The following is a 27637-nucleotide window of genomic DNA, read 5'->3' on the forward strand; positions in this document are numbered from 1 at the left end:
GTATGAAGTTTATTTCTTATTGAATAAAAACTTTGGTAAAACCATCATGGACAACAACGGAATCATTATATATGTACATCTATATAAGGCAGCATCATTTTCAAGCGCAGCTTTGCTTTACTGAAAGCCAAAATTCATATTTTCCTCAAGAAATGGCAAGAAAATTACTCTTCAGAATTTTTCACTGGTGCTCTCTCCCTTCTTCCAAAATAAATGTAAAATTGTCAGCTTTAACAAAAAGTAATTAGCATTTAGATTTCCCTAACATGTACATTTTGACTTACTGTCTTTACACCAAAATGTACAGGACCTGTCATTTTTAGAAGAGTTGATAAACCTAATGCTTGTTATCAACATCAAGTAGAGGTATTAAATTTTCCATAATGCTGATGGATTCCAATAATATGACTACATTAAATCAGCAACCTTTCTTATGCTAGGTAAAATCTGACATTCTGTTCACCACACACATACCCATGTAAAGAAGCATAAGAAAAGTCAATTTTTTTTTTCTTCCACTTCTAATCTAAATCTTCAGATCCATCAGATCCCAACCCTTAGACAGACAGGGAGACAGATGACAGTGCTGAAAATACTTAAGCATTGTCTGTAACAGCCAACAGCTCCACCTGTTAAGATCATTTATGGCATTTAACACAGCAAACTCTGTATTGACACTATCTATCAATTAGGCAGAATCCTTTCCTTCCTTTTTACTCTCTATTTGTTTAATATAAGCTTCCACACAAATGATTAATGGTATTTAGGACATGCCTGATATTTGAATACTATCTTGAAGAGTAAAATCATATATTCTATTATTGACCTACCATGCTGTTTATAAGCATTTCTCTGTTTCCCAGTAATTTTCAAGGCTCATATAAGCACCAAGAGCTCAGCCTTATTTCTATGGAAATATCACTTGTATACTCTTAACACAGACACTGTAAAGATTAATGACACTTAAGTGAGAATTGCACTTTGCTTAAACTTTTCTGTTATAGAACTGAAACCCCTACCAATTTTTCTTTCCAAGAAGAAAGCAAAAAAGTGTAATTCCCACAAGAAGTGTTCTTCTGTCCTTTTAAATTCTAGCACAGAAAGGAGTTCCAAGGCTTCATGCAGACAATTAAGCTAGGTCCAGCAGCATTTCCAACACTTTGGTTAAAAATGGTGCCACCTGAAAATCTGCTATAAAAGATTTCCACTGAGCCACTTTTCAATGTTGTAAATTGCAACAACAGACTGCCTAATTTGTCTTTTCATGCTTCAAGTTGTATGAATTTCAGATAAAAAAAAAAACGCTGGGCAACAGTTGATAGAATCACCTGTAACGAACACTAAATCCAGGAAGTGATCAGCCTACCAGGACAATGACATTTTATTTCATTTTCTTAAGCATACATCCTCTGAACAACCACTTGCTGTATATCCCTAGCATTTTTCTCTCATACAATCTGTTTCAGGGCAGTGCATTGAGACAGGTGTTTCAGAGCTGTCCATCTCCAAATGCATTCTTCACAGCACTCTGGAATTTCATTCCCATCACATCACTGCATGACAGACTTGCCCAGTTTCAATCAATATTGTATTCCTTTTTCAACACTTACAGAAGTCATCTCCATGTTGTTCATCTGAGCCTCATGGAAGCCCCCATCTGACATCACTTCCTCCTCTGCTTCTTCCTCAGCTGTTGCAACATTTCGGCGTTTAAACAACTAAAGAGAGAAAATATTTAACATAAATACACAGCATGTTGCATTAGGCTGCTATAGAAACTACATAGGCTATCATCTGAGAGAAGGCAATAGGCAGTACACTGGTTACAGGACTTCAACTGACAGCACATGGAGAAAGCTTAGCCATGGAGTAAATGAAAACAACAATGTGCTAAAATATAGGTTCCTAACATTTCTGAAAATGTCCCCGTCTTTTCCTCACCATCTGCCTCCAGCTACAAGCTGTCTAGCTTCCACACCATTGCTTTCTTGCAGAGGATGCTGGGGTTCAAAGACCTGATAAATTCCTGTGTATTACACATCTTCACAGAACACCTGCAGGGGCTCTGACAGTTGAGTTACAGTGGCAAAGAGCACTTTGGAGAATGATCACACTTGGATGAGCATTTGGTTGCTTTGACTTAAGAGAAGGTACCCAGTTAAAGATGTCATGAGAAGAGCTGGAGAGGATACAGCTACTGGTCAGACAATTTTGTTCAAACCCTCAATCTGCTCTGGCCAACATTACACCTGAGTGAATGAGGAGCACTCTGTGTTGTAGAGACTGAAGAAGAGGCAGTGAAGTGTGCAAGTGACTCTGATTTCAGACTGACTGTGTATGAATTTGGAGGGCAGGAACAACTAAAAGGGGCTTGGGAGAAGCAGAGAGGCAGAGACACTGCAAAACAGGACTGTTTAAGGACTGGCCACAGATAACTGCTGTGCATTACCTGCTCCTCTCTCTTTTGCTTCCGTAGCTGAAGACCCTCTTCCTCCCGCCTGCGACGCATCTCGTCAGGGTTTAGAGATTTGTTCTTGTAGCTCTTCAGCCGGAAATTCTCTTTTCCTGAAGTCGTCATGATTCCTTCACAATGCAATTTAAAAAAGAAGAAGATAAAATTATTCTTCAACAACACATCATTTTATACTGTGTCTATTCCTTAAACTCTGTAGCCATGAACTTTCAGCCACTGTTCTCTACATTCCATCACCTAACTTCCAATAAAATTTAGAAGGTGGAAAGCAAAATTTCACAGAATTGATACTTTGGTATATCAGTTCTTTACATTAGTCCAACAAACTTTTACTTTATTTTTTGAGGCTTCAGAGAGTAAGTAAGGGATTTTATTAAGAACCAAGGTCTTTAAGGGAGAATATAATATACCCTGGGCTAAAAAGAAAGCTGCACTAAAAATGTTAACATTTCTCTGTTAACAAACTCCTGTCTTTATTCAGAAATGAAGGTGTCTTAGCTGCTTTTTAGCTTAATTTACTTTGCATGTGAGTACAGGGCCTTTTTTTTTTTTTTTTTGCACTTCATATCCAATGTTTTAAGTTAATTCAACACAACCCTGTTGAAAAAACATTAAGAAACCCTGTGTTCCTTCTATCCAGACAAGGCCTAAAAGGAAACTGAAATGAAAAGAAAAATTTTAGGTGAAGATGGTTTAACCATTGAAAATGCTCAGTCCTGCAAAGAAAGCAGTGCTATTGTTCCCCTCCTCCCCATTCCCAGTCCCTAATCCTGCCACTGTTTATGCAAAGGCCTTTTTTCAGTCTGTGATTTCCAAGTACCATCTGTCTTACATAACTTAGTGGGTCAGCATTTACAGCTGCCTGTGATGATTTGCACATGTACACTAGCACACTTTGGAGTCACTTAGCATAAAGCAGTAGGTGAAGAACTGTGTGGCAAGAACTCATCCCCCAGAAAGCAACAGGTGTGGATCAGGTCTCTACTCTTAGTGCTCCATTCTGCTCCTACTTCTCTCCTTGCATCACCCCTTTAAATCCAAAAGAGGCTGGGAATCAAGTTCTCAACATGTCAGTATTTCCATGCATCTTCACAGAGATGCAGAGTCTCCAACATATTGTAAATCCCATAACATAAAATTTAGGAAGCTGCATTATACAAAAAAAATACTCTACAGGACTTTTAAAGACCTCTTTCAAAAGTTCTAATGTGTTGTATTAAATAAGCTACCTACCTCAAATTCCATAAGCACAGAATCACCAGATGATAAATGATCTCCTACACGTTTTACTTTAAAATGGAGCAACATGAGTTTATACAGATTCTGAACCACTTAGGTTTCCTCCTTAAAATACATCAAATTATGTATATCAAGTCTACTCTAGCTACTCTTCTTTCAGTTAGCACAGGGAGTTGTAAGAGAATTTTGAAAAAAAAAATCCTCAAATATACTTCTTGTTAGAGTCCCTTTATAAGTTGCTGCTACCTGGCAAACATTCATAAGAATTCTGACTATCAGAAAACTGACTTTCACAGAAAACATTTTGGACATCTGGTCAGGGACACAGAACTACTACACTGATTGTCAATCAGTCACAGATTGCACTGAATGCAACATAACAACCTAAGCATATAAGTAAGCAATTCAGCAGTCTTATTTTGCTGAAAAGGTTCGCCTGAAATGGCCTTTATGGCCAACAAAAAGATAAATCTCAAAGTGCCAGAAGTTCCCTACATCTTTCTTAACAGCTTTGAGACCTCTTCCTGTGTTTACATGTTTGAGTTTCAAGTGCTTGTGTTCCTTACAGTATGCTTGGCAATTTTAAGTTCTTCACATTTTTAGTTTAAGTGACTACTACCTGCATATTAAACTCAGATATTATCTGAATAAGCCTGGGATTTTAACTGCAAAAAGAAGTTCAGTCAGTAAACACCCAAAATTTCTTCCATTCCTAAAATATTTTGAACAAAGTATTCTATATACTTTAGAATAAGCAAGTTGAACTCAAACACCAGGTGGACAACCATGAGCTAAGGCACTCCTAAATAGAAAAATGGCTTTGCAAACACTCTGGTCATTCTGTCCCTGACCATGAATAAACACAGGCATACACTACAGCCCAGACAACATCTCAGGCCTTCCATAATGATTAATAATTCTCCATTTGTGTCCCAAGTCTGTCTTCTCCAACTCATAAGACTGCATTTGACTTTATTTGGGATTTCAGGATTTGGTTACTCCTTTGATAAACTCCTGTGGTCATTTCACACTTTCACTTTCAATACCTACAAGTTCTTAATTTAATTGAATTCTTGACAGGGAACATCTTCATCCCTTAATACTGAATTTCATCTCTAATTTCTGTTATGCAGCCCCCATATAATGTTCCAATGTTTCTAAGCATCAATGACACAACCAATTTTATCATAAGTAAGTTTCCTTAAGTGTATTCTTCCTTACCTATACCTATTAACCTAGTTTCCCTCCATCTCCCAATCTGCATATTGATTTTCTTCCAATTCCTTTTGCTTATGTCTTTAAGGTAATGATTTCCATTTTCCTTTCAGAGTTCTCTTAACCATTCCTGTTGTACCTTAAGTCATTTTTTAATTTATTGAAAATACAGATACAGGATTTACTTAGAATTCTTTCTCTGACTTTACTGCAAGTCCTCTACCCAACAGCTTCACAGGTATCATCTTTCTTACACTCTCTCCAAGCTGTAGCTGCAGGTTTTAGCTATGCTCATTTCTGACTTTCAAGACAGCTCACTTGGCTGACTAACCTCTTCCTCTATTTCATGAGTAAACCATACACTAAAAATCCTTTCAAAACAGTGTATTGCCTTCTAACTGGGATTACAAACACCTACCATCAAATGACAGGAAAGAGATTTTTTTTTTTTTTTTAATTAAAAGTGAAAAGATTAAACTCCCTTCATCACTGAGAAGTTACCAATCCAACTAGAGATGGGTTCAATAACTTACTTTATAGTAGGCCAGCACTGGTAGTAAACAAACAAAATCCCAGCATATAGCCACGTACCTGTTTTATACATCTGTCTGTCCAACCTCTATAACTTAAACCCATAGTTATTTTCTAAAAGTACTTCTTATGTCCTGCATGTATCTTAATTCTTTCTTAACCATTCTTTCGCTGGCTTCCTGACTACTGGTGAAAAATTCAGCAAGTGCATCAAGGATTCCAGCCAGCCCACACATACTGACAGCATCTTCGGACCTATTCAAAAGTGTGAGCACACAATGGCTTTTTAGGACTAAAAATGTAACAACTCTATGTTAGTTGTTACAGTCATCCAAGGACTGTTTGCTATAAACCTCCTCCTCCATTCTCGAGGATGTAGCTTCTTCCCCAGACTAAACCACAAAAGCAAAACAACTTCAAATTGTCTCTCTGGTCTTCATCAGCTTTGATGTGACTTAGTTGAAAATCTTTCAGTGGTCACTTTAAGTTCAACCTTGCAGCAAAGAGCAAACTCTGGATTTTCTCTGCATTGTCAAAATTAACACTGCTTCTGGAGAAAATCTGTGGTGGTTGTCATGGAAATGTTCTACCCATCTTTTCTTTCCTAAAGATAGCACAGTATTGTCCACATTTTTTGATACTCCTGGCTACAGATAAAAACCTCCGGAGACAGGTAAGGAATTTTCATGGTGTATTTCTTGGGCTTTTGTGCAACACTACTCAAGCCCCATATGACACTTGCTCCTTCTCAGTTTGTCTGCCATTAAAAAAAAAAAAAAAAAATCAGCAAAATTAAACGCAATAACTATTCCTGAATATCTGTATTTCCATAAGAAAAACATGATCCCAGATTCTTTTGCTGATTAAGACATGAACCCTACCAAATGTGGATGTGTTCTCAGCAGATGTTTCCAGGGGAAATAAGAAGTCCTGCATTTCTTCTTGCTCATCAAGTCAAAGAAACTCTGAACCACTGGGAAATACAGAGACACTTACTGCCATGACCTACCTTGTCCCAAGCAATCATCTAAATAGAACAAAAATGAACTCCCTGCCTTCTTAAATCAGCTATCACTGTCACTAGACTTAAGGGCTTTGCCAGAAGAAATACCATGTGACTAATACTCTTGGATACTCCACATGTCAGAGATGTAAAAATAAGGCCCTTACAAATCAAAAACTGCATAACTATATACATATATATACACACTCCATGATTTTTACACATGTAAGAGCATATAAGTACCACACATGAATAATGAAAATAAGATTACCAAATCCACTCCTGATATTAAAGACTACTAGAGATAAACTTTTTGTCTTTGGAAATAGGAGCAAGAATAAGGAAAAAAATGCATTTCAAAAATGTAGATCTATACAGGACATTATACCTCACAATGGAAATAGGTCAGAAGGGGAAGACTTGAAAATTATAGCAGAATAAGAGTTTGAAAAGAAACGCTGTGATAAAAAATTATCAAAATACCCATGATTTGCCATACTATGAGAGTACATTTCCTAGCTGAGGCAGCTGTTAGAATTAAAGGAATCACTGGAGGCAGACCTGGGAGCTCTGCTGTGCTGTCACATTGCTGTCTCTCCTTTACACTGCTGCCAGAGACACAGAAAGGATGCAAGAGGCACCGTCAGCCCTGAAGGGACAACTCATGTCAGAAATGGCGTTGTCGAGACAGAACTCCAAGCAGTGAGAAAAGCTGGAATCATTCAAGGGAAGAAATGCACAAAACCTTTACTTCCAAGGAGATTTTAGTTTGTTTAGTGGCTCTGTCATTAGATTCTAGACGTCCTAGAGAAGAAGTTTCCCCACAATCACATTTCTTGACATCAAGCCAAATACCTACAGCACAGCCTGGACAGATATTTAACCAATTCCCTGAGCTCTGATTACAGGATACACCACCTTCTGACACTCTTCAGCATGAGACTAGAAAACCTATCCAATTCAAAAAGCCAACCTGAAAGCAGCACTTGGTCATACACAGCTCTCATCAACACACTCTCAAAAAAACCCAACATTTTGGCCACATATGTGTCTGGCTTTTTTCCTTATGAAGTGTAGATTTTGGAAAGTCCTTCCAATTTGCTTTTTGGTAATTCACAGGCAACAAGTCAGGATGCTAAGAGGAGTATTTAATTCTTATGGAAGTAAATGGTCAACTTTCTTGGAGAGGACAGACAACAAAAACCCCTCATTAATAATACAGGACCTAAAATGATAAAAATATCACCTGAGAATAATGCTATTTCCCTGGAAAAACTTCTAGGGCAAAATCCTACATCTGGCACCATCCTACAGAGATGAAAACACATCTACCAAGTCTCTATACTGTTGACAGTGTTACCTGAGAGAAAAAGGAAATTGACAGATTGACTTCTCTCTCCACTGCTGTCTCCTGTTGTTTCAAAAATCAGCTCTGTCAGATAAACACTTTGATGAGATTGTACCTATTTCTTTTGCAAAATTATTTGACAAACCATACTGGCTTATAGAGGTTTGTGGCAATGCCCATCAGTAGAAGCATCCACATCATCTGAGACACAGGGGTATTACTTTTTTTCAGTCCTCTGGCTCTTGTAAAACTCAGGACATCTACAGTAAAGGATATTTAATCATCCCAACTACAAAAAGCTATCATTCAAGCAAAGTACAGCAAATTTTCAAGACTTCTGCTTACGTTTCTCTAGCTATAAAAGAGGACTAGGAAACATGTCTTTCAATCACTTTACAGTATTTGTAAGGATCTGTAAAGTAAGTTTTGCTGATGATGTATCAAACTCTAGTGTTAACAAGGAAACAAAAAAAAATACTGTGAATTTCATTTTCTGTGGTTTATGAAAGCTGCAACAACCAAACAGAAGGAAAAAAAATCAAGGAAGCATGTTTCTGTATGCATAAAAAAAACAACCACTAACAGAAACAGAATTACCTGAGAATCGATGCTATCCCAGAAACTGACCTGGTACCTCAGCCTGCATTACTATTTAAACCCACTGACAGCCACAGACACTAGGACACTTAATTTTATAAGTTTGAGGATTGTGTGGCTTTTGGGTTTTTTTTTCTTTTGCTCTTTTTTGAAGAAACACTGCTGAACAGATTAAAAAGTAATGTATTTACAAGGCTTATTGGGAAACAGTTTTAGCAAGAAGAAATGCACTCTAAAAGATTATATCCATTGTATCTAGCACTTCACTGTACATTTACTACCACGAAAATATTTACAAGATGTTTCAAGTTCCATTTTTTAAAGGTCCATTTTGACTTAACCAGGCAGCATATAGAGTTTTCAAAGTTGCAGAAAGCTTTTAACTTGAGTGAGAAAGCAAAAAAAACCCAGACTGTCAAAGTCAGGTCAATTTAAAATGCAAACACCTTCAAATTTGTTAACTGAGACATTCTGACTTGAGCCAAAAACACAAAATTCCTCTACTGCAGTCAAAGACACTACAGTGAAATAAATCTGGTTAAATTAAAAAAAACCTCACCTTCATTTCTGTAACCCCACAGTTCCCAATCAACGTGAAGCCAAAAGGTCCCACAAGTCATAACACAAAGCAGCAAGTGATGGGGAATTAAACTACACAGTCACACAGGATTATACTGACACTAAAAAAAAATAACCTTATGTTAATGTGCCCTTCCACACGAAACAATAGAAGTGATTATTCCTGTGTGCCAAATGAAAATGCAACCTGTTTTTCTTTCAAAGAGGAGATACATTCCTATTTTGATCAAGATTACAGCACATCCTCCCCGCACTCACAGAATGGGCTGGCCAACTGTTTTTTCTCTAAGGTCATAACTAAAAGAGGGACTGCTTGAAAAACCACATCTGACAGTCACCTGTCAGAAAAAAAGATCACCCCAGCATTTCCAAAACCCTAACCTGCCCTAAACATTCTTTATGAGTGAACAAGAGTGCACCTTTCAGAATTTCATACCATGAAAAGAAGAAACCTCTGACAGTTTAAAACAAATTAGGTTAAAAATAAACTAAATTATTAATTAAGTTAACTTTGTAGTTTCAAGCAGCTTTTGTTAGGGTTGGGAATACCAGAAGGCACTGAAACCAAAGCAACCTCATGCTTCCCATGATGGCAAATCTGCCTGCCACAATTGTATTATTTGCTGTGACTCAGCACTGTGGAAGATATGTGTGCAAACCCACAAAACAGCAGTAAGTCAAAATTCTACTGATTTCATCCTAGCTTTGGACATCAGCAATGAAAGAGTCACACAGTACTGATGAATCAGCCACATCAAGCCAAAACCCAGAGAAAATTTAAAGCTTGGTTATGTTCATTCTGCTCCCTCATCCCATTGACACCTAATAGCCCTCTTACCAAAAGCTCCTGAATCAAACAAACAGCACATTCACAGAGACACCTCTTCTCTTTTCTGATAACTTATCAATAGTAAAAAAAAAAAAAAAGGTAGGTAGTAGAAGAAAGGCTCGTGGAATTTCTAAAAGATTGTCTTTTAAGAGGCAATCTCACTTTACTTCAGTCAAAAAACATAACGTAATGTTAATCACAACATTATGATTGGACTTTACTTACAGACACATCCAGTTTGTGATCAATTAATGGGTGGCTTGTTTGCCAAAATAACATTTTCATAATTCAACAGGTGACCTTGGTTCCAAGCTTCCAAGGCCTTCTACCTTAGCACTAAATTTGGTAGGCTTACAAAGCCTTCTTTGGAGATGCATTCAGGATGTTCAGTCACATGGTATTTATTTTATTATTACAGAATCAGCACATCACTTACAAATAATCTCAACTTTACAGAAAATAAAATAGAGATCTGTGTGGGCCAAACCAGTTGGTATCTCACACAACATACAGGAATTCTCCTGCTAAGCCTGACAAGTACTCTGAACCAAATAAAAACAGAAAAAAAGAGGAAATAAATATTCTGGATCACAAGGATGCTGTCAGCAGCAGTTTTATGTCACACTCTGCAAGCTCAGAGTCCATAACTCTCCACACACATCGAGGAACAGACACATTTCTTTCAGTTCCAATGCGTTTTAGCATCTGTCTCCTCATGACACTAAGCAATAATTATGTTTCAAGAAAGTGCTCACATTATTCCAAACTAAATTTCTTCTGAAAGTCACTGAACTCCATTTATTCCTGCCTAACATGAACAAACCAGCAGAAGTGATCCTGTGATGTTCGGTCTACTATTACTTTCTAACACTTTTTCATACCTTCCTGCTACTAACATCCTTTATAAATCAATTCTGGTGGAAGGAAATTTACTGTCACCTGTCTTAGACTGCCTCTACTTTTTATCCTCAAAATAAATTATTAAGTCTGTGCAATGTTTAATGCAAATCAAGACATTCACGAGGTGGCATAATATAATTTCTAGTCCTACTGGTCTACAGATTTTATATTCAGTAGAGATTTTCAGGGTATTTAGCTTCAAATTACCTCCTCTGTTTTTCCAGAGTCTCTTTACCTTGTCCACAATAATTTCAAAGTACTGATATATCTACAGGCCTTGCATTCTACTGCTGGCATTTTGTATCTTGAAAACATCACATTCATTCTTGGAAATAACATCGAGCAGTTTAATCCACTTATTTGCTTAAGAGACTTTAAAAACTGTAACAGATGAGGGTTTTTTTATTCAGAGCAGAAAAAAAGCTGACATGCTATCATAATGTAGGCGCTATTCTCTGTAATATATATCAGCATTTCTTTACTTGTATTATTATATTATTTAAACAAGTACATCCATTATGTTTTAATATGAAGCTGAATAATTTTTCTATCAGTTCAGCTTCCACTTCTTTTCTGAAAAAAAAGTGGTCTGGTCTTCCTAACTTGTTAGTCCATTTCATCATTCCAGAACCTCCTGTGCAGATATTTCAGCCACGCAGAATATTACATGAAGTAATTCCTTGAATGTCTTTTATTTTTCTTGACTTGTTCACAGCCTACTAAGCTCACTCACCATTCCCTCTGGCACTCAGAAGTATTTAAACAAATAAAATAAATTTAGCTATTTGCTGCTGCTCTTCTATTTCTCTTATGTTTCAAATTAACATTAAAGCCCCTAGGCCTAAATCACATTGTGGTTTTTTTATCTGCTGTATGGTATTTTGGAAAAACCCGATCTCAGTTTTTCAGGGAGGCACTGTTCTTCTTTCATTAACTTCTTGCCATAAGTTACACTGTGCAACGTAAGGACTTTAAAGGTGCACTTTTCTTTTGTGTTCTTAAAGATAGAAGTCAAGCTCCCTCAAGAACTTGTAAAACACTTCAGAAGAAAAAATTCATAACCCTGTGGAGGGACAAACAGAAAGATTTTGAAGCAAGCCTGCAGAAACAGGACCATAAAACAAAATGCACCATTCTATTAACCTTAGCTTATTCAACAGAAAAAAATAAAATTAAACAAAAAATAAAAAAGGAAAAGAGTACTGTATAGAAATACCAAAGCTGAAATAGGACTACCATATAACATGCTTAAATAAACGTTTATGCTTAGAAGTTTCTATAAAGAACCTTTCAGAAACTGCTACAAGTGACTGCAGGACTTTTTAGTTCTCATGGGGACTTGGGCCAGTGCTGCAGCCATGGGCAGCATGCCTTTCCCTTTCCAAAAGCACTAAACTGGGACTTCTCCAGGCCAGCACTCAGCTGAATATACAGGGCCACATGAGCATGCCAGCTCTGCAGCCATCAACACAGAGAATATAACATCAGAAAAAAATCAACACATGGCACACTGACACCAAAGGTGAACAGCCTAGGGCAGTATCAGAATGAGAGATGGGATGTAACAAAGACTCTGTTTTGAAGTTGGGGGGCAGATGGGGGGATGCCAAGTCCCCAAAAGTCACATCTCTCAGAAGGGAAGCTCACTGAATCTGTTTGAAAGACCATGAAAGGAAAATCCATGCTGAGAAAAACCTCTTGTGTCATCTTAAGTTACCGTGCCTCAAGCTACAATTCATTTCCCCTGTGCCTATGGGTAGGTCTAAAGGGTAATTAAAAGGTGCAACCACAGTTCAATTAGAAACTTTAAAACTCGTTTTGAATGAGCTAGTTCACATGTCAATGCAGCTGGTAACACTGAAAGGAGTACACAATGAAGTTACAATAAAAACAAGGCCAAATACACAAAAGGTCAGCTTGATACAACCTATTAATTTACACAGCACTTCATTAACTATTGTACTCTAACTACTAATTCTTAGAGATACATACAAAATAGATTTAAAATAAAGAGCTTCTAAAGATAAAGTTGCTATCCCATTTCCTGAGAGCTCACAGACATATCCCAACTTTGTTAGGTCTTTCATTACATCAAGCAGTCAGAGCAGAAAATACGCCAGCAAACAAAAAATCCAGAGGAACAGCAGCTTGAATAAAGGATAAAGGGACCATAAAACACCACCATTCAGCACCATTTGGGAATTCTGCAGAAACAGCAGCCCGGTATTTTCACAGCTCATGACGTATCTTTTCAGCCCGGAGTTTCATTTTCATGAAACGCCCTCAAGAGGCAAAGCTTAAAATCATTGTTACACGGACCACGCTACGGGCAACACAGATTTAGAGACTATGAATGGAACAAGTTTCGGTTGCATATAAAGTCTCTGGAAAAGGGGAAACGGCTACCCAGCACAAACCTTTCACTGCATACAGGCAGTCAAAGAAATAACGCTGTGAAATAACGGGAGGCTACGGGGTGATATTTGCAGGGAGATGGCAGAACTTTTTTAACCACTAGGGAAAGAAAATGTAAAAAAAAAAAAGCTTGGAAGATCCGGGAGAAAGTCTCCCTTCCCCTCCACAGAATCATTTAGGTTGGAAAGACCTCTCAGATCACCAAGTGTAACTGCGACCCAACACCACCACGTCAAATAGACCACGACACTGATTGCCATGTCCAGTCTTTCCTCAAACACCTCCAGGGACGGTGACTCCACCATCTCCTTGAGCAGCCCATTCCAATGCTTAAGCACGCTTCTCGTGAAGAAATTCCTCCTGATGTCCAAGCTAAACCTCCCGCCCAGTTGACGCCCTGCCCCTGCTCGCCCCCCGTCCCGCCGTGGGAGCAGCAGCACCGGGACAGCCCGTCCCCGTGGTACGGAGATGTCCGACTCCACGCAGCCAACCACGGCGACTTTCAGAGCCAGCGCGCGGCCCCGCCACCGGCACAAGCCAAGTGAGTCCCTCCAGCCACAAGGAGCCTCTCCCTGGGCAGGGCCGGGCCGGTCCTTCTCTCCCCAGTTCCCCCTCGAGCTGCGGGTCCCGGTCCCGATCCCGGCCCACGCGCGCGCTGCTCCCGCCGCGCCGGCCCCGGCCCCGGCCCCGCCCCGCCCCGCGCGCGGCCCCCGCGCGCCTGTTGCGCGCGCGCGCGCGCACGGGCCGGGGGTTCACGAGAGGGCTCCCGCCGCGCGGCACCCCAGGCCCAGGCCCTCCCCTCCCCCCTCCACAACCCGAGCCACCGGCAGCCGATCCCCACCCCGTCCCTCCTCCCGCGGGGACGCGGCCCCGCGCACCGGCCGGCTGCCGTCACGCTCGCTCCGCCGGGGACGAGGTAAAGGGGCTCCCCGCCAGGTCCCCGTACCTGCTGCCGGCCCGGCGCGGCACGCCGCTGTCTCTTCTCGGGCCTGAGGCGCGCGAGCGCCGCTCCCTCCCTGCCTCCCTCCTTCCCTCCCTGCCTGCCCGGCGCTGGCTGGCGGCGGCACTGCGCACGCGCGCGGCACGTCGCGGCGCCCTCTGGGAGGGAGAGCCCTTCCGGCGAGACCGGCCGGCGGCGGCGGCGCCCTCCTCAGGACGCCGCGGCCCCGAAGGAAAGACTACGGCTCCCGGCATGCAGCGCGCGCCCCCGCGCTCGCTCTCCTCTCCCGCCACGGCGCACGCCGGGAGTTGTAGTGCGGCGGGCGGCGGCGCCGCGCCCGGGAGGTTTTGGGGAGCGGGGAGGAAGTGCCGCGTCCTTTCCCCGCCTGAGGGGAGGCGGCAGCCGGCCGGGGGAGTCTCATGCCTGGACACGGAGGCGGTGGCGGCGATGGCGCAATAGCCGCCAATGTCACGGCGGTGTTAGGCCCCAGCGCGCCAGCGCCTCCGCCAGGGAGCTGACTGCCTGAAGTCGCTGAAAGGGGCAGGGATGCTCCCGGGGCTGTTACGGTCCAGGATAGCGCAGCGGGCTGATATGTCGACTTTAATTAATGCAGGTTCCGTAGCGATGGATCGGTGTCACTGCCGACCGCGTCACTGCGGGTGCGGCGAGCAGCGGAGCCATTTCGCTGTGCCACGGGCGAGGCCGCGGCAGCCGCGGGCCGGAGTGTCGGCACGAAAAGCCACCACAGCTGCTGGTCAGCCACGGCGCAGGATGCGACAGACACGTACATTAGTTTGTGTGGCACAAGCGGGCCTGCACACCCACAGAGGATAGAGGGTGATGGTGGCAGGAGGGGGAGCCCGAGCAGTGCCCCTCAGGCTGCTCCAGGCCCATCCTAGGAGCCATCAGCCCACTAAAAGACCATTTTGAGGGGCACAGGAGCACAATGGCAGGTGGGAACCCAAAATAAGGACTCAGAGAAATGAACACCCTGTCCAGCCCCATCCCAGGGGAGCCTCAGCCCCAGAGCACCTTTAGGATTGGGGGTGTAGCTGTGTTCAGGGATGTGGGACACAGGATGGGATGCAGGGGGAGAGCGTCTGGGGATTGCACAGGGCTCATTAGGGCAGGAACCAGGGGTGATCTAGGGGACATAGAGAAACAAATATGGCATACAGGAATAAAAAGGGGCAGTCACGTGTAAATGGTTTGAGATGATTTGTCCATGTCCTGCACCTGATCAGTGCAGCCTGTCCTGTCTTCTTATTAAACTCCTTCTGAGAAACTTGTGGCCAGAGCACAACAGGGAGCTGGCTACTGGGGGCTGGAGAGGTTGGGATTGAGGGGCACTGCCTGAGCCCAGCTGCTGGAAGGAGACACACTGTACATGTGTGTAAACACTTCTGTAAATACACAGATATACACAGACACTCACTAGTGCACCTCCATCCTGCTCAGCTGGAGCAGGGTGTGGGATGAGGCTGCAAGTGCTGGGTGGGAGTGCTCTGTGTGGCTGGATGTGTAATCCATGTCCGTGTGTATTTGCTTAATTGGTGCATGTGTGAATTTGTGCATGTGCCTATTGGAAATGCAAACTCTGCCTGGCTATTGCTTGGACACGAGTATGAGGATGCAGCAGCCTCACCTCTCTCAGGCTACCAGTTCTCAGACATTTGCCACATCAATAGATACATATATTTGTGTATATATATGCGTTGGTGTATTTCGTATGATTTCATTTCGCATTGGTATATTTCATATGGGCATTTCTACCCATTGAATTGAGATAAGATAGATTAAAGCAGACAGGCAACAGCTTTCTCACAAAACATTTGCACCAAAAAAAAAAAAAAAAAAAACAGTTCTGTTTTTCTTTCAGGGATTTCATGTTTCTTGCACCCTACGTAAGCACATCTGTAATGCAGCAGGAGGTCTGGTTACAGTATTGGTTGGCATTCCTGATATACCTTGAATCAAATTAGCACAGTTATGGGTGGCAGCAGAGATCTTCAGATTCCCCTGGTTTTCATGAAAGTCTAGTTTCAGGTGCAGTTGAGCTAATGCAATGTAGGTACAAGAATGAATTCCTGTTTCCTGTCTCTCTGCTCTTCTGCTCCCTTCTCCCCACCAAGTACATATTTTCAGGCATGGTAGACTATCTTCATTCTGTATGTCTTGTGATAACCTGCCCTAAACAGCTACCACAGATGACACCTTTTTGGATCACAGTCATCACCTGCAGGCAAGGATTTGCAAAACTTGGGGCCTTGTTTGGGGTGAGGTTGTGAGGCAGCATACCAGAGAGAGAGAGAGGCAGGTCCAAGCTGTCTGGGTCTGTGTGGTCACTGAGCAAGGCATGGAAACAGCAAAAAAGCACCACCTGAGTTCCAAGTGTCTGAAAGCAGAGATATCTGAGACCAGGCTGGCATCAGGTGCTGTTAAAATTAGGACAAAAGGTAGCTTCATTTCTGACAGCTTCTGAAGCCCTGAGCGTTTTTGTAATATGAGTTAATTCAGCTGGAGGGAATTTACTCTTAAACCAATACACAATTTTAAGAAGAATTTTTCTTCATGCAAAAGTGAAGCATATCCTCAGCATGTTTTTAAACACAGCCTGAAAAGATGACAATAACATTGAAGGCTGACGAATGACCCTGAGCTGTGGGAGGAAGAGTGGAAGTGGACAGAGTAAACAGATCACCCATCACACTTAATTGGGTAAATTTGAGTTTTTGCATAATACCCCTGGCTCTTGTTTTCCCCAGTGCAATGGGATGCCAGAAAATGGTATCACGATAATGCAGCCCTTTCTAAAAAAGGCTATGGAGCCAGACTGCTGACCATATTTAGCTCGACTAAATTGTGATTGGCACCAGCAAGCCTTGGTTGTCACCCACTGACATTTTGTTCAGCCCTAAAAATGAAAACAGTTGCCTGGACTGTTTCAAGCCATGAGAGCCACTGGGGACTCATAGATAGGGAAAGAGAAAGATAAGGTAAAGTAACAAGTTCATCATGATTTAGGATCTCAAAGCCACCCCAGCCAAAAAGGTTATGCTGTGTTTCTGAGGCAGTAGGAGGTGGCTGCAAGTGGCAGCAGGGTCATGAGGGATGTCTGCAGCCAGATGGGGTGAGCACACACCAGGGAGAAGCAATGCCTGCCCCATCTGCACCCCTGAACCTCACTGGCATGGACCTGTCCATACTCACCATCAGTATGAAGTGCTCACCATGGAAGGCACTGTGAAATGCTTAAATGGGTCCGTGCCTGCAGTAAAACATCACTGCTTTCCTTTGCTCCTTTGCTTCCCCAGGTTTGGCTGAGGTGCTGGGAGCTGTATTCTCAGGCTTACTCTTGGTGGCTGGTGGGACCTGCTCATTGTGCAGTGGAGGGATTAAAGTTTGGGAGTCTCCTGGGGCCCCCAGGAGTAGGGCAGGCACCTTTGCCCAGCTGCTCAAGTCTGGTTCATTCCCACTTTCCTTATGTACATCTCACCTGGAGAGATACAAAAACCACCACTGCTGTCTGTGCCAACTGCTGCATCCAGTGACAGTGGGAACTGGGTAAGAATCCCAACTGCAGAAAACACAAAGTGGTGTGCACACCAAGGTGAGTTAAGTTGTAAAGGGCAATCCTCCATCAGCAGGGAGCTGATAGAGGGCTGGGAAAGGGGTTTGATCTTTTCCTCTCATGGAGAGAGCACAGAGTACTATTGGTTCTGTCTCTCCACTTGTCTGCGAAGTATCACTCCAGGAGTGACAGAGTTAACAAATACAGTGGAAGAGACAGCTCTGTAAGCTGAGCTACATGGTCACATGCACAGGTTTTATTTTTAACATCCCAAAACTGCTTGATGTTTCTGCCTGGGCTTGCTCTGTGTCCTTCTGTTCTCTACTCTTTTCTTTGCTTGCAGCTCTCCCTCACCCACCTCAGTTCAGCCCAGCTGAGCACAATCAGGAGAGAAGTGTTTGGTACGTGCACAGGGACTCTATGATCAAGGTAAGGCTTTGTAAATACAGTTGGAGTATTTTTTGGACAAATCTTGATGTAATGTCATGGTTACTGTAGCTAGCTGTGAAAATCAAGACATCTTCAAAACAGCCTTAGTAATTAAGATAAAATAGAATAATCATGAGATGTCTTAAATGACACTCTAAAACAGACGCAGCTGGTAACTGTGAGCACTTCTGTGACATACTACTCTAAAAAAAACCCTCCATAATATATTCAGTGAATTAGCTGTAGTTTGCAACACTCTATGCAGGATTTTAAAAAACTAACATGCTGATTGTAAGATGGGAGCTTCAGCAGATCAGATGATAAATGAAAAATTCCATTTCTCCTATTTTCAGGAAACTCAGAGAAGACAATGAGATATAGTATGGGTCAGACAAGAGGCAAGAGCAATCTCATGGCAAAAGTGCTTATACTTAAATAAGTTTTGTAGATTGAGACTGCAAACTTTATGTTGGCAATGTAGACTGAATGAATGATGAAGTAAGAATTACAAGAGTTAAATCTACTACTGCACCATTTAGTCTTGTGACTGCTCAGCAATTTTCATTAATGAATATCTTATGTTTTTATTCTATGACTTAGATATTAACCAATAGTTCTGAGCTTCCTTACACTGGGCACCTTTCAGAAAAGTATGTTAATGAGATTGTTACCAGGGCATAAAATAGAACCTGAGCCCACAGAGAAAAAAACATAGTTTGGACCATTACCCTCCCCCCTTTTTTCTTCCCTTAAACTGCAATGAAACTGGACCTATTATTTCAAAGCACTTTTTGAACTCAAACCAAGGTCAAACCCATTTCCTAGTTATCAATGCAAAGTGGAAGTTCGCTTGACTGTGTCTACCAAGGACAGCACAGGGACCCCTGACCTGTGAGCAGAGCAGCTCTGTGTCACAGCCTGCTGATCTGCCTGTCTCTCACAGGACTCCCCAACATACCCAGCACAAGATGCTGATGCTAAGCTATCCTGCACAATGCCACCAGCCCAGGAGACCATTTCAGCACCTGGAATTTTTGGGTGGGTTTCTCTCAGATGAGCTGTGGCTACATTGCACCAGGTAGGGAGGAGCAAAAAACATTGCTGATCCAGGTCTTTTAGTGGGAAGTGCAGAGCAGGATTCCCACCAGCAATGCCCTGTGTTACCTGTGCCTCACTACTCTGAAGTCTCCCTGCTCCTCCTGTAACACCTTTAGTGCATTTCACCAGACAGAAATTGCACAAGCAAATTTTGGTGCCACTTTACTGCCTGTGTGCAGCACAAATATTCCGGTGAAGGGGGAGGTTTGATGGTGGAACAGCTTCTCTTTATCTCCCTGGTCCTGCATGTCAGGTGTAGGGAGCTGAAGAGAAGCTGATGTGCTGTTCTGAGTACCTGAGGACAGGCATGCTCCGGAAGAAAGGCAAGAAGCATGGATTGAGTCTTTGCCTGACTGTTGCACCGTATTGTGGATTTATTTTGTTTAAGTATAAAGCAATTCCAGCCTGTTCAGTAACTCTGAAATACTGGCTATTGCCAGGAAACACCACAGCCTCATCCAGGTGATCCACAGGTAGGAAATACAGGCAGTAGCTCCCTAATTGTCACAGCTTCATCCTTCCATTGTTTGGTTTATCCAAGTTGGTTGTTTCACAGAAAATCTTACTCTTCCTCATGTCTTATACTAAGGGTTTGAAATTCCCCAGGATTGCCCTGGAATCAAAGTGCCCCTGTAAAATCCATGCGAACTTGTTCAAGGTCACCTCAAAAGTAGGTCCTGCTTATGCTCACTATTAGTGTTATTGATTAAGATTTCATCTACACCTTTAATTCTCTCTTTCCACCTGCTTTAAGCCATACCATGCTCACTGCTTGCCTCACTTAAAGTTTAGCTGTCAACTTGTGTGCACAAGGTCAGTCCGAGTGGCAACTGCAGAGCAGGAGTGCTATATAGGACAGTGACCCACTGTGCTGAGTGCCAAGGGGGTCACTCAAGCTGTAGCTGTCCCTGCTGTGGATGTTGAGGTGTGGAGTTTGACTTGTTTAGAGGTCCCCATGATTCCAGGTGGTGGCATTCTTGGATTTGCTTTTTATTTTGTGTCTAAGGCGAGCACTTAAGAGCTCCTGGGATTCATGTACAAATGCAGAACAGTGTGGTTTCCAATGGCATAGTGATTTTGCACTCACCTCTAAGAAATAGGTATCTGTTTTAGCAAAAGGAGGCCCAAGCTTGGTTTCTTGACAAGGTTGTTAAGCAAGTAGTGACTGAGGAAATGCAGTGCATGAAAGGAAAAGAAAACTACTAGTTAAAGAAGACTTACTTGGTTCTATCAGACTTACTGATTCTACAGGTGGCTCTGCCAGGGTTTTTGTGCAGTAGGCATGCAACTGCAAGTGAAACATAAGAACCTGAGCATCTCTATGCTTGACATTTTTGCTTAGCATTTACATATTTTTATAAAATACCGTATTTAATTTTATATATTTTCATATTTCTAAACTTTAATTCTACATCTGTCAAATAGAAGCAATAATATTTTTCAATCTCAAGTGCTCCTCTAATACTGCAAAGATAAATTCATTATTGTGAACATAATCAGATCTAAGATAGTAAATATACTGACATGAAAATTCTTATATTGTAAGAAAATTAATAACTGTATTCCCCTCAAGATTTCAGTATGATAAAGATGAGATAAACATTATATACTAGGCAACAAGGGTTTAAAGAACTAAAGAACATTGCCTATCTGCCCTATACACTTTAACAAAAGTACTCACATTCCTTCTGTTGTAACATTATATATAACTTCAGCATTCTTGGCTCCAGCACTTGGATGTGAACTTTCACAAGATTTTTTTAGGAGCTTGTTATCATGTTGTAAAATTTAGAAAGATTATATTATGTTCATTTGTAATCACATCTCAGAGGCACTCTTTAGGGTCATTATTTGGGTTTCTGGTGGCCCTTTTTGAAGTTTCTTCTAATTGGGAGATGTCCCTTGATTCTAATGTATAAACTTAGTGTGTCAAATGGTCAGTGACATCCCAAATGAGAAAACACTTGTATTATTTTGTCTCATTGACTGCAAATTAATTAAATATACGTCTCCTGTAAATAAATTTTAATTGGTTTATAAACTGTAAGTTATTATCACTGAACAGGTCCACTCCAGACACAGACAAAACTGCTGTTAAAATAGCAGCTGTATATTTTTAAACCTTACTTGATTTGCTGTCATGATGGTCTAAAAATAAAGATTTACCGAAGTGGACAGACTGTGGACTGTAATGTGCATTCTTTCTTTACACAGTAGCTTAAACATGATTCGAGTAATCATTTAAGGGGTTTTTTTTGTTTTGTTTTGGTTTGGTTTTTTTGTTATTACTGTTTCCTAACCCAGACCTTGAGAAATTTTGCTAGTTGCAGGGAGTCAAGAAGTGTACAAGTTAAGAGAAATGTTTTGTCACCTGATTTATCTGTGTGTCACCTGTCTCTGGATGTTATGTATCAAACTTACTGGGGCAAAATTTATGAATTTTCTGCTGAGTGTTTTGAGTTTGTAGTTTTTGTACTTGCAATAATACCATCAACTAAACCACAGGGCCAACTAAGTTATCAATTAAAATACAGAGCTCCTGATTACTGGCATGTCAGAATAGAAGAAGCATTCAAACTCTGATAAATATCAGAAAGAAATTCTCTGTCTGTACTTCTTGTCCTCTATTTTCACAGATTTGACATTGAGAGGAGAGGAATAGATATCTTTTGTCTGAAAAGAACAGCATATATGAGTTAGAGATGAGGTGAACTAAACTAAAATATGCTTGAATAATGAGGAAGACTGGTTCTGCATCTGAATGCTATGATATGGTCACTTTTCATAAACAAAGCATGTATTTTCTTTCTCTATGCATGATTTGGATGGGATTTATTTCAGTATATGACAATGTGAAGGCAGGTTTCTCTCCAGAAACTTTGCCATCAGTCCCGTCTGTGTTTTGGAGAACAATAAGGCCTATCCCTGTAATGTATGAGGGTTTTTTATCAACTATTTGTCCCCAGGAGTTACTTTTGCAGTGGAAAGTATTGTTCACACAGTCATGTTTTTATTGCAGTGTAATGTACCCAGCCTTCCTCTGACCTTATGCAAGTCATGGCTGGGACTATTTTTAGAGATTATATTTGCAGCAAAATGCTACAAGAATGAGAGCAGCAAGGATGCTGCCAATGTGAAATAAATCCATCAGTATCTCCTTCTTCTCTGAGTTACATAAAAGTACATGTAACTAAACACCTAAAGCAGGGCAGTGCCACCCCAAACCACATGTATTTAAGGGCCTGGTGTGGCTGAGGCCACCCTGGCCAGCACCCTGGTGTCACCTCTGTGCAGAAGCCAGTGCTTCCCAAGGCAAGGCAGGGATGTTATAATGAGAAGTCACAAAATTTTATTTTCTGCCTTGCTGTCTTGAGCTCTTTCCCTGCAAAGGTGTGGGTACCTGGGACTTATACTTGAGAGTGTGAGTTTGAGTAAAGGGACCACCAAGGGTGTGTTCCTTTACAATGCAGGGCTGAGAGGGAATGGGGTTGATTCATTAGGAGGTGAAGGCAGGTATTGATCAGCATTGAAAATTGCAAAAGATGGAACAAATGTGCAATTAATGCACATCAAATTTTCAAATGTATGTGCTGATATTTAGTGCAGGGACTCACAAGCATTTCCTTTCCCAGACATCTTTCCTTCTCCAGTGTTGTTCATTACTTCCACTGCCAGGGTATAAAGGTGTGAAGACACGAAGTTAAGAGAAAACCTTCAAGAAAGAGAAAGGAAGCTCTTCACATAGAATCTCTTCCCCCAGAGCCTGAGCCCACTTCCTCTGCAGCACACCATTCCTCAGGGCTAGGTCACTTAATTCTAGGTTTGCAAAAGAAAACACATCTAAGGTAAACACGTGTTTTCTTTAACCCTGGAAAAATAAAACAAAGTCTAAATTATTTTACTAGCAATATCTGTCTTTTCTCAGAGCCAAGTGATAGCATATTGGATCTATGATAGTTCCTACTGTGTGAAATGTGTGGGGGAAGATTTGTCAGAATTGTTTTCCTATTTTCACATAAAAAAGAAAAGCACCCTAGGTCCTGTTTGAAAACAAAACTCGAGTTCCTCCTTATTGTCAGCTTTTATTCTTTCCACAAAGTTTCACAGTGATTCCAGAACCAGGCTGGAATGCCACTCCAAGAGTAAAGTACAGGAATTGAAAAGTTGGGAGTTTTCTACTTGCAGCAGGTCTTCTTTGGTCCAAGTTACTTATACCAGTTGAAGGTATCCAGGGAAGTAGTTCCAAGTCTGACTGAGCAGCCTCTAGTTCTGTAGGTGACTGTATGGAGCTGGCAGTCACTTTCTCACAGCCTCATTCCCAATAGAAGTGCATGTGAGCCCTTCCTGTGTGGAAACCAAGTGTGGGCATGGAGTGTCTGTGGCCATCCTCATTCCTTCAGACAATAACTCTTACCTTCTTGTCCTCACCACACACAGCACCGGGCCCAGAAAGCTCCCCCTGGGCAACACAGGCACTGTGAGCGATGCTTCAGCCGGCACTGCCGCGCGCCCATTGAGATCTCCGTGTCCTGCATGGTGATCAGCTGCCACCTCCACTGCGGGGCCACCTTCCACATGTGCAAGGAGGAGGAGCACAAATTGCTTTGCCCCTTGGAGCAGGTGTCCTGCCTCAACTCAGCCTATGGCTGCCCTTTCTCCATGGCCCGCTTTAAGCTGGGGAAGCACCTCCAGGTCTGTCCAGCCAGTGTTGTCTGCTGCTCAATGGAGTGGAACCGCTGGCCAAATGTGGATTCAGACACAACCCTGCACAAGAATATTATGAAAGAAACCTTGAATGAAGAATGTCTGGACACAGCTTTGGCACTCAGAGACCAGAAGATACTTTTCAGGACACTGAAAATAGCTGAATTATTTCCAGAGTGGAGGAAAAAGGATGAACTGGAAGAACTAATGGATCAAGCCATGGGTGGGGAAGCAGGTGCTGTGGGAGGAGCTGCCTGTGGTTCCCAAGAGGGCAATGACCAGTCTGAGCTCAGCCAGCGTGAGCGGGAAGATTTGGCAAAGGACAAAGAGGGACTGGACCTGGGGAGTTACAAAACCTGGGAGAACATTTTCAGCAAAGAGCTTCTGGCTTGCCAGGTAACAGGCTCAGCAACCAGCACAGGACAAAAGACGGAGGAGGCTTCCAAGAAAAGAGCAGCAGCCTCTCATGCTGCAAGCTCTACAGGGAAGGCAAAGGAAGGACCTGAGGGTGCAGAAGAGGGAAAGAGCCAAAAGTCTGAAGAAGTTACACCAAGTAGAGTACTGAATGGACTGGCTCCCTGGCAAGAAGGTGTCCTGGAGAGGCTGAAGAAGGAAGTCAGTGTAGCTGATTACAACATGTATCTGGTACATCATGGAGGAATGCTCATCCGCTTTGGCCAGATGGCTGCTTGCACGCCTAGAGAGAAAGACTTTGTCTACGGGAACTTGGAAGCCCAAGAGGTGAAGACTGTCTATACCTTCAAAGTCCCAGTTAGTTACTGTGGCAAAAGAGCACGACTAGGAGATGCACTGGGCCACAAGATGCCAACTTCAGACAAGTCAGTGGATACCTCAGAACTGGGAATAAATGTAGATGAACTACCTAAGACAAACATAGTTGAAGCCACACTGCTGTGTGCTCTGGAAAAAGAGCTGAAAGGCCATGAGATCTCTGAAGCAAGAGGTATTGATGGACTCTTTGTGGATTTTGCAACACAGACATACAACTTTCCTTTGGAGCCTTTCTCCTCCAGTGCAGTTCTAGCAGATATTCTGGATGAAAACAGCCCACCAGAACTGCACATGGAGCTCTACACTGAATGTGTAACCAGAAGACACAACAAAAGCAGTTCAGCTTTCACGTTCACTTGCAGCCATTTCTTTAGGAGGGATGAGTTCCCATCCCACTTCAAGAATGTGCACGCTGATATCCAGTCATGCCTGGATGGATGGTTCCAGCATCGCTGTCCACTGGCCTACTTGGGATGTCCTTTTGTCCAAAATCACTTCCGCCCCGAGGGACTTAAGGCCAAGGTTATTTACAGCAAGCCTCTCAAGACATTTGCTATTAAGCCAGAGGTGGACACCCTTCTTGCTGAACCGGGCAAGTGCAATTCCACAGTGGATAGTCGAGGGAGAAGCAAGGACTTGCTCAGCAGCCTCCCAGTGGAAGTGCTCAAGTACATTGCAGGATTCCTGGACAGCTTCAGTTTATCTCAGCTATCACAAGTGTCAGTGCTCATGAGAGACATCTGTGCCACTCTTCTTCAAGAGAGGGGAATGGTCCTGCTGGTCTGGGAGAAAAAAAGATATTCCCATGGTGGTACTTCTTGGAGAGCTCGCAAAAAGGCAAGTGACTGTGATACTGGGGAAAAGAGTCATGAGTTCTCTTCAGATAAAACATGGAAATGACAAAAAAAGCTGCATATAAATGTGCAAATGCAGGGAAGGTTCATGAGGTTGTGAATTTGCACAGGGGTTCATTGTCAGGGACCAGGGCTGCAGAGTGCAGTGCATCTAGCAAAATGATGAAGGTGTAACTAGACATTTTCTGACTAGCTGAAAGTCCCCACCCAAGCTCATCTTGGGTAACCCTTTTGCAAGTGCACCATTTCTAGGCATTGAGAACTAAGAATTCCTGGTATTTATGTATCACCATCCCCATTAAATATGGCAAGTGATAACTAAAGCAACAAAACCAGCCAATATGAGGTATATAACAATACAGACCCCATTTTTGCTTGCTATGCCAGCCCTGCACCATCAGAAGTTCATTAGAGTGTCCAGAGAAAGTAATGTATGCCCATTGTAAGCACAGACAGGTATTCAAAATCCTCGTTTCCTCTCCCCAATTCCTGTCCCCTCTCTTGCATTAGATCTGGCAGTTCAGCAGCCTGTTCTCCAGAGTTCACACCTGGCAGCGCAGCGACGTCCCGAGCATGTCGGAGCACCTGAGGGATTGTCCCTTCTACCAGGCAGAGCGCAGGACGGACCCCGTGCTGCTGACGGGCATGAGTGAATCTCGGGAGCAGACTCGGAAGACTTTGGTCTCTACATTCAAGCACAGAGTCTGAAAAACTTGCTTCCCCTCTGCCATGCTTCCTCCTGGGGTCTTGAGATGAAGATTTGGGGATTCACGTGTAAAGATTGTTGCTTCCAACTCTCCTTTGGACATACAAAATCGACTTCTCCCCAGCTGCGTTTGAAACCTCAGCTTTTTTTTTTCCCCCTGCATTAATTTAAAACTTAAACCACTGCTTGCTAACATCACATGCTTTCTGTTTATGTTTCTGTTCCTTGTTAATACAGCACCTTGAAGAAAGCAATGAGGATCTTATTTGAAAACAGCATTTGTACATCCTTGAAGGTAGGCTGGTCTTGTACCATGTGCCTGAGGGAAGAAGGAGCGGTAATGTACTTGGCTCAAATAGATCTGAAACACTTTAGTTTCATCTGGAAAGCCAAGTTCTTGGAGCACAAGTAGATGCCGTCCTGCCTGGCAGACCTAGGGACTGCTAACCTGCTCTGTGAGGTGGGAAAAGGAAAAGAACACCCCAAAATTATGTGAATTAATTAGGACTCCAGTGAGAACTTGGGAATTTGCAACCACAGACCATCACTTAGGACACTGACTAAAGCAGACACGCTTAGTTGAGCGCAAACCCGTGGGAGCATTCAAACCAAACCAAAGCAAACAAACTTACTCTTTGTTAGAAGTAACCAAGTAGCAAACAATTTTAGAGATTCAATTGACTTTTTATATGTTAAGGTAACAACTTTCTGTGTTTTATCTGATAACTCATTAAAGCCATGAAAGAATATTTGAAGTAATTTTTAAAATGCCTTACCAACTCAGTTGCACAGTTGTAAATTGCAAATTCTAGTTGGAAGCAACTGAAAACAGAATGTCAAAGAAATAATATTCTTTTCCATAAAAGAAAAGTAATTCAGTAACCCATTCAGTAGCAGAATGGATAATGTTTGCTTCAGTTAAATGGGCTGGAGCATAAGATCTCTTTTTACAGAGCATAAAAGTGATTAGGATTTGGTTTATCTTTTAATAAATACACTAACTTAAACCAGAACAGGCTTGCTGAGGCAACAGATGAGAGAAAACAGGCATGTTACCAGCAGTGTCTGTCTCATTACACAGTTTGAACCCATTTCAGTGGTGCTGATCAGAAATGCCATGGATGTGGTGGTGGGTGAGATTCTTCTGAAATGGCCATACATTTATTTGTCAGCTTAGGACAGTTTCTAGCCACTGCACAGCCACAGGGTGCTGACTCACCCCTTTCTTTTTTAAGCTCACAGCCAGAAGTGCGAGCTCAGGACTGAGGTCTGGCTTCCATCTCTCTGTCTGGGGCAGGACAACCCTGCTGGGAACCAGGATATTTGCTGGCCTGGACCACTGCTCTTGTCACCTGGGCTGGCCTGGTGCAAACTGGCTTAGCAGATGGGTATGTGCCACACTGGCCATCCTCAG

At 42.4% G+C, this 27637-nt stretch overlaps 2 protein-coding genes across 2 annotated transcripts in view; one reads left to right on the forward strand and one right to left on the reverse strand.

Annotated features, from left to right (window-relative positions):
- Nucleotides 1–14228, reverse strand: part of KPNA1 (karyopherin subunit alpha 1) — a 46955-nt gene extending 32727 nt beyond the window's left edge. The window contains exons 1-3 of the mRNA XM_079306458.1: nt 14076–14228; nt 2450–2583; nt 1611–1718 (exon numbers count right to left, since the gene is read on the reverse strand). Coding sequence (XP_079162584.1) covers nt 1611–1718; nt 2450–2578 — 237 coding nt within the window. The 5' untranslated portion in view covers nt 2579–2583; nt 14076–14228. The remainder of the gene's footprint in view (nt 1–1610; nt 1719–2449; nt 2584–14075) is intronic.
- FBXO40 (F-box protein 40) overlaps nt 1–27420 on the forward strand; it is a 277886-nt gene extending 250466 nt beyond the window's left edge. Inside the window, exons 2-4 of the mRNA XM_079306671.1 lie at nt 17969–18069; nt 23605–25500; nt 26028–27420. Of these exons, the coding sequence (XP_079162797.1) occupies nt 18061–18069; nt 23605–25500; nt 26028–26225 (2103 nt within the window). The 5' untranslated portion in view covers nt 17969–18060 and the 3' untranslated portion in view covers nt 26226–27420. The remainder of the gene's footprint in view (nt 1–17968; nt 18070–23604; nt 25501–26027) is intronic.
- Nucleotides 27421–27637: the final 217 nt, after the last annotated feature.

This window comes from Erithacus rubecula (genome assembly GCF_903797595.1).
Source record: "Erithacus rubecula genome assembly, chromosome: 1".
NCBI classification, from domain to species: Eukaryota; Metazoa; Chordata; class Aves; order Passeriformes; family Muscicapidae; genus Erithacus; species Erithacus rubecula.